The 8014-nt window shown below is 32.4% G+C and overlaps 1 protein-coding gene across 1 annotated transcript; it reads left to right on the top strand.

Annotated features, from left to right (window-relative positions):
* The first annotated feature begins 1454 nt into the window (after window positions 1-1454).
* On the top strand, window positions 1455-6862 carry LOC111511004 (uncharacterized). Its single transcript, XM_023166999.2, has 3 exons — window positions 1455-1539; window positions 5560-5790; window positions 6443-6862. The coding sequence occupies exons 1-3, from the start codon at window positions 1462-1464 to the stop codon at window positions 6710-6712; spliced, it is 579 nt and encodes a 192-aa protein (XP_023022767.2). The 5' UTR covers window positions 1455-1461; the 3' UTR covers window positions 6713-6862.
* Window positions 6863-8014: the final 1152 nt, after the last annotated feature.

The following is an 8014-nucleotide window of genomic DNA, read 5'->3' as shown; positions in this document are numbered from 1 at the left end:
ATGGAAGGTCTTACGCTGTTGATGTGTTTTTATTCCAGTATTATTCCATCTCAGGTTTTTGTTATTAATATAATTGTTAGATTATGGCACAATATCATGAGGTAATTCCTGCTATGCCGCAAAAATTTTCAGGTCTCAAAAGAAGGCCATACGCCTAACCGGAGTAGGTCCTAGAGAGCAATGCCGTGACTTATTTACCAAACTGAGAATAATGACGCTTCCATGTATTTACATTTTCCAAACTCTTTGTGAAATACATGAAAATAAACTATTCTTACACCTCTGATATTCACACACAAGATACTAGATCTGCTAACCAAATAGCGTTGCCGAGATTTCGTTTAACAAAATCCACAATGAATTCTATGAATTTGAAACTTTACAACAAGTTGACTTCAGAGATGCGATCACTGAAAAATGCTGAATTAAAAAGGGCTATTGGAAATGTACTTTTGGATCACTGTTTTTATAGTATTAAAGAATTTTTAAATTCAATTCAGTTTTATTTGGAATATGTTAATATACAATTTATCAATATTATGGTTAGGACCACTAGGAGTTTGAGGAAAGCAGCCTAAGCGCAGGTGGCTTGTAATGTGCTTGTGAACAGTTAATAATCTATTGATTATTTGAATTGAAAGGGTTATATTTTTAGGAGTGATTAATTTTTGGGAAAGAAAGTTTTTGGCTTTCTACTACTCCATCTGATACAAAAAAATGGATGAGAAAATCTTCCAAAGAAAGGAAGGAAGTAATTAATTTGATTATTATATTGAACAATAATCCTTCACTGATATATTCATATTTGTGAAGTATGTTACTTTACAACATATTTTTAATGTATGCGTTATATTATATTGTGCTGTCCTTTTAAAACTAAATGTAACAAAAAGTTTTTTATTGATTTATACATACAACGTCTTTCTATGACCATTTTTGATATATGACATGCTGTAAACTTACTGTAAAACAGTCAAATAAATCAATCTATCTGTCTTTCTAGTTTTAGCTCTTCATTTTTAATTCTTCTCTTTTGGTTCTTTCAGGGATTTCAAATCATTTTATATAATATCAGACAATGGAAATCCAAACTAATGAAATTTAACCTATGAATTTTTCAGCCCAACTGTGTCGTTTTTCTCATTTTGCCAAAAATGATTAATTTCAACGTTACATTTCTACAAACTGTCTGCATAATACATCGACCCATTCAATTGTTTGTATCGATACCTAACATTTGACTTTTCCAAGGAAGCAATAAAAACGCCTTATCTGACACCCTGTTCCAGATTTCAACAGCGATACAAACAACCAGTATTCGGTATTGCACTTTCAAATTGCGAATATTTCATTCAATTAACAAGGCAACTAGTAGCTCGTTATTTTTTTCATCAATTTGAGTGAACGTGTTTGGGGTTTGAGTACATATGGTGAACTTAGGTATATAAGACCGGCCACTTTATGCATTTATCAGTGCAACTGTGTAATAGTTCTGTGACAAATACCTACTGCAAATTCAGCGAAAACATGATTGCTAAAGTAAGAAATATTCACTTCAATTTTGATGAGTTTTTATTGAAGTTTGAGATAATTCAAAATCAATAATAAAATCTTATTCATAGAGAATTTTTATAAAAAATGCAAACATATAAAACATGTTCACAAAAAAATATTTTCGAGATAAAATTATCAAAAACTCATTCATTAATCATAAGTCGAATCAATAAAGTATTTCCCTCGGAAGCTCTCTGATATTGATGATTTTTGTTTGTATTTTCTTTCATATATTATTTGAAATAACAAAACTTTGAAGCAGGGACAGAATTAGGTATATATTTCAAACAGTATGTATGATATGTATTATTATGTGAAAAATGAGAACGGTATATTAGATATTCACTTCATGGCGTCTTCACTGTAGTCGTTTCTGAAAGATATAATAATAATTAGAGTGAAGCGTTCAAGAGAAATCGTAGATTTCAGTAGCTGATGGATTCAGTTCCTGATGATGAAGAAATGGTTTTTGCAGTCAGTCAATAAAAATGCCTTACAATGAGTTTTGTCGACAAAAACCAGGTTGATAAAACATCCTAATATCACAACAAAATTATCTCTAGAACTAATTATTACAGTTTACTGTATGATTTTCACTATAAAGGGTTTTACAAAAACACCGAGAAAGCTATTGTATAGCGAAACATGTGTCGCGGTTTTTGTGAAACCCTCTTTAGTGAAAGTCATACAGTAAACTAAATTGATTAGTTTTAATATGGGTTTTCATGAAGTATCGGCCAGTTCTATTCAATTAAAATAATCTATTCTTCATTCATGCATTCACTGGAGATGATACAGAATCCGCTTCTCTAACAAGTACTGTACAAACCTGCTAACAACTTGAATGAATTGAGATTAAAACGTTTCATAGCATTACATTCGGAGAACAATAAAGTAGAGTATTTTCAAATAAAAACTAAATTGACGATTTTATCCTGGACGATAAAACATACCCGACAAGGAGTGAAGTAAGTTGTTGTTAGACCATTTGCAAGAAATTGCGTAACTATTTACCTGCAAAAAAGGCATAGGTATTGACAATGATTATTTTCAATCGATGTTGGTTCAACTATCCAGGAGTAAATTGTGATTTTGTATAACTTTTGAAAAACTATACAACTTAGATTGCTGCATGCTTAGACAGGAAATGTTTTATGAAAACAACTATTGTGAATCTATGATCAACATGTTGCATTCAGATAGTTATAAAATCAGTATATTCATTCGTAAAAATATCATTAATTAGTTACCTATACTACTCTAGAATATTTCAATATAGTCAATTTAGGACTCAATTGTCCAATCTGGATATTGGCGGGCGATATATTTTAGGTCCCACATCAACATAGTTATTCTCGATTTATTTGTTTGGATAGCTATTTGAAAATGATTTTTTTTAGAAACAGTCTGTTTCTTCAGCCATAGAATAACTTTGGCTGAGAGAAAAACCATCACATCGAACAATGAGATTTCAAAAAGTTCTTGAACACAAAATGACAGAAAGTAGCTAATTCAACAACGTTTTTGGTTATATGTTTAGTGAAAGTGTTTGCTATGCCAAGTTATCAGAAAAGTAATTTGAGTCAGGCCAAGGAAATCAGATAATTAAGAGCATATTGTGGTTTAAATCTTCATTATCGGGATGATGAAAAGAATGTGGTAGTATATAGCGTTCAATGTCGTCAAATTCATTTGGCATTGGATACTTCCACCTGAAAATAATTTTTATTTTGGATGAAAAACGAAAGATCAATATTACAATAATAATAACGAAGGTTTTCATAAATTTTCAGTTCTATTTGAACACGTTTACTAAATCAATGAGTGGACGAAATTCAGTATGACAATCTGCACCGGGAAGTACAGACTGTCATCCGTTCTTCCACCAAACCCGATATACTCGTATCCTGAATGTCAAAACAAAACAAACACAAAAAACAGTAATTACTTCCGAATGCACTGATGCTATGCTATCACTAAATCCATAAACCTCATATCAAACTTCAGTAAGCGAACTTTTCTGTCGAATGTTGTATTGTATACATCAGAACGAAAGGTGATCTTATTGTACAAATAGGAAGAGTTTTGATAATTCAAGATTTTGTGAAAATATCAAACAGAATGGAGCAAACTTCGATAGCTCATATTCAGCCAGTTGTCAATTTTCAATGTGTATTAGATCCTATAGAATTTGCTGATACCATAGATCAACCTGTGATGCACTATATGGATCCTTCGGTGTATTAACGTCAAGCAACTATTTTGGAGCTTCTGAATCCATTTGATATCAATGGAGTTTATACAAGGAGCGTAAAGAACATCGCAGTAATTCAACCTGGATGACACCAACTTCTGAATCCTACATTAAACAACTGTCTATTTTGATAAATCAGTTTGGGAGTAAACTAGACTTTTTGTAAACTTGTACTGATATGATAGAACAATCTCATATCATAATCATTCCAGAAATCAATATTCTTAACTTCATTAGAAAGTGTTACAGCACCCCTTCCAATTTGATTTCACCGAAGTTGTTCACAATGGATACTTTTCTTGCATTCTTTTTTTCAAAAACGGTTGCAACAGTTTTATTTGAGTTGAGTTGTAGACAATAGTTCATGAAAAATTGCTCAAGATTATGTAGATCAAAATTCAAAGTAACATTACCCGGAGGGTACTCTTCAGGTTTGAATGACAAATTTAATCGTGTATCAGCACAATAGCGCTGCGTGCATGATAGAAAATACTTAGGAGAATTGCAAGAATATAGACTGGAGAGTAGAGGCCCCAGTTCTGACACTTGTGGTAGTCCTTTATCAGTTTAAGAAAATTTTGAGATTTGTACACCATGTAGAACTGTGTTCAAACAAACATATTCGAGTAAATACGAATATTTGAATAAATATATTTACTTCGATATTCGGTCGATGGCCCTTTGGTACTCACCAATAAATGACATTTATTATTATTATTTACTCCGAATTAGACGAATATTCCTCGGGAATGATAATTTTATACGCATAACAGGAAAAATACTGCGTAACATATGTTGTATTCTATCAAAATCAATATCAAAATCAAAAAATCTTTATTTCCGTAGACCTAGGGAAGGCATGGAAAAAGTCACATAACTCAGAACAATTACAATGAGGTCACAATCATAAAACAACATAATTATAAGACATATTATATAACATTTAGACCATAAAAGGGATACAGAAAAAATTCATCAAGCGAATAAAATATATTTTCACATAATAGTTTCCGAACTTTTTGTTTAAAGAGCTTTACACTAGTTATTTTTTTAATGGATATTGGGAGCTTGTTGTACAGTTTTATTGACATGATATGAGGTCCATTAGTCACCTTGGCTAACTTATGACTAGGAATTAAAATGTTATAGTTTTTTCTCAGGGTGAAGCCCGAAAGAAGACATGTATCATCTCTGTTCTGAAACTTGGAGCAATTTGATTTAACGTAGATTACGCAATTAAAAATATACATGCAAGTAACAGTTAATATATTCAACTTTGCAAATAGTGGTTTACAGGATTCGAGTGGTTTTTTAAAACAAATTGTTCTAATAATCTTTTTCTGGAAAATTAATAAGTCACTGATTCTATTGCAGTTGCCAAAACAAATAATACAGTAATTGAGGGCAGAGTAAACATATGCATAATAGTAACTTTTAAGAATTTCAATAGACACAAAATTACGCAGATTCCATATAACGAAACAATGTGTCGCTAATTTCTTCAGTATGAAATCAACATGACGATTCCAATTGAGTTGGGAATCAATAAAAACTCCTAGAATTTTTTTATAGTTTACCTGTTCAATACTTTTAATCTCAGACCTAACCAATACACTACAATCTATCAAGCAAACCAATAGTCAGTGCTCAAACGTTTGCGGTGTGCTGTTTGATATTTTTTATGCTTTCAAAGGGATTGTTCGAAACACTAATATTGAATAAGAAGATTAACTGACGATTCTCTTTTTTAGATTCTAGTAGTTGCTTGTCTCGCCATTTGCGCTCATGCAGGGGCAGTTTCATACATATCAGGAGGACTTGGACTTGGTGGACATGGAATCGGAATTGGAGGAGGGCTTGGTGGACTTGGTAGTCACGGACTGGGTGGTGGTATTGGTCTTGGGGGTCATGCAATTGCTCTTGGTGGTCATGCAATTGCTGCTCCCATTGCCGTTGCCAAACAAACTGTCGTAGACTATTCCGTGAGTATGAAATTTCGAATCATAATAGAAGTGTTTGAGATATGATTGGTATCAAACTTCGTCAGTCTCTGTTGATATCATGTAAGTTTCATAGATACAAATGAATGGCAATTCCTCAAGTAGAGACTGAAGATGCCAATTGAATTGAGTAACTCAATCAAAATGTACGACGGTCAACAATCCCCAAAACTGTGTCCTTATCACTATTTCGAAAGTGAACCAATTTTCCTTGTGATGTTCCGTTGGAATCCAACGTCAACTTCTTATTTAATACGAACATATAGTTTTTTATCAATTTTAGTAGTCACTCTCATAACAATATGAAAATATATCACAATACATGTATTGCATTATGTTTCTCTTCGGAAACATCATCAGAGTCAGTCAGTCAATTATGCGTCAGACATTTCAAAAAGTAGAGATCAATACCCTCTTTATATTGAACTCAAATACAAACATTGACTTCCGTTCAGTGTACAAAAATTAACTAAATTCTATTTTCCATGGAGCGCAAATGTTCAATTCTGAGCGCGAATGTTCAATTCTGATGCAGATGGAAAAATCGGAGAAAGTTTCCATGCGAAGCCATAATTTCCTTTTGTTCTTGAACTTTCCCCCTCATTTTCTGAAACGTCTTCAATTTCTTTTACAGGCTCCTGCTCACTACGAATTCAAATATGGCGTGGAAGATCCTCATACCGGCGACAAAAAACAACAATCAGAAACTAGAGTAGGAGATTCAGTCAAAGGGGAGTACTCTCTCGCTGAACCTGATGGTACCGTCAGAGTTGTAAAATACACTGCAGATCCCCATAACGGTTTCAATGCTGTTGTAAGCAGAGTAGGTCACGCTGCTCATCCTCAGATCGTTTCTAAAGCCGTGATTGGTTATGGACACGGTGGTTATGAACATGGATACTAGTAGAATAGTTTTACTTTTCACTTGAACTGCTGCCAATGTACCTATCACCTCTGCCATAATACTTCCCATTATTTCATTCACTTGTTTCGTTATCATTGTTGCTCGTTTCGCTCCACATTCTTGTTGTCTAGATAAGTTATATTTTTATTTTCGATTAGCAATAAATGTTAATATAACTATTCTGTTTTGTTATTTATTCAATAGTGTTTTAGATAAGATAATAGTGTCTGATATACATTGAAACTCACTGCATGATACAATAAGCATGATTGTATCTGAATCAGTAAATTTAGCAGATAATCTACGAATTGAAAAACTTATGCTTGCATAATGTATATTGCAATGCTCCCATTCTTTCAACTGATTCAAAGTCTTTATATCTATGAAGTATTCCAACACAACACGATTTCTTATTTGTTGTTCTTCTCAACAAAAAATATTCAATAAAAATTGATTCACAAATAAATGATATTTAACAAAAGTGATAATAATAATATAAAAGTATTCGTTTCGTAAGATTTTTTTTCTTTCGTGTAATTCAATGTTTATATGAAAGTAGCTGTTTCAGGAGGACTTTCTTTCAGTTTGTGCCTGAAAGTTACTTCTTTGCATGTATAGAGTTACTTATTTTCAAATTGATTACTTTTTTCCTTTCTTTGGAAGATTTACTCATCACTTTTTTTGTGTCAAGATGCAGTAGTAGAAAGCCAAAAACTTTCTTTTCCAAAAATCAATCACTCCTAAAAATATAACCCCTTTGATTCAAATAAGATTCATCTTGGCTGATATTAAATCAAATAGATGAATGAATGTCATTACGATGTCATCGATGACATAAGCAGATCAAGCTTATTCCGTGACATTAAAAAATCGTAATTCATAAATGAATTGTGTGTATTTTCTATAATGTTATCCAATTTGGTACTGAAGAGCCTTGGGGCAAGTGCCTTAAGGCGAAACATCGGTGTATTCCAGTGAGGGTGTCAGTGTTCCATGTAAGTGCAATTAATTACCATTCATTCAAAGTAGAACTCATGTGAATGATATCTGATTTTTATTCCACAACGAATGTTTGAAATACAAACTGAGTAGTGAAAAGTATCTTCTGTATAATTCAGTGTTCATATAGAAGTATTTGTTTCGAAAGAATTTTTTTATTTCGCGTAATTCAATGTTTATATGAAAGTAGCTGTTTCAGGGGGACTTTCTTTCAGTTTGTGTCTGAAAGTTACTTCTTTGCATGATCTACATATCCATGTATAGAGTTACTTATTTTCAAATTGATTACTTCCTTCCTTTCTT

The sequence above is a fragment of the Leptinotarsa decemlineata genome, unplaced genomic scaffold (assembly GCF_025532065.1).
Source record: "Leptinotarsa decemlineata unplaced genomic scaffold, Ldec_3_MD MMD2_tig00000505_RagTag_RagTag, whole genome shotgun sequence".
Classification (NCBI taxonomy): domain Eukaryota; kingdom Metazoa; phylum Arthropoda; class Insecta; order Coleoptera; family Chrysomelidae; genus Leptinotarsa; species Leptinotarsa decemlineata.
This window is presented reverse-complemented; position numbering and strand designations above follow the sequence as displayed.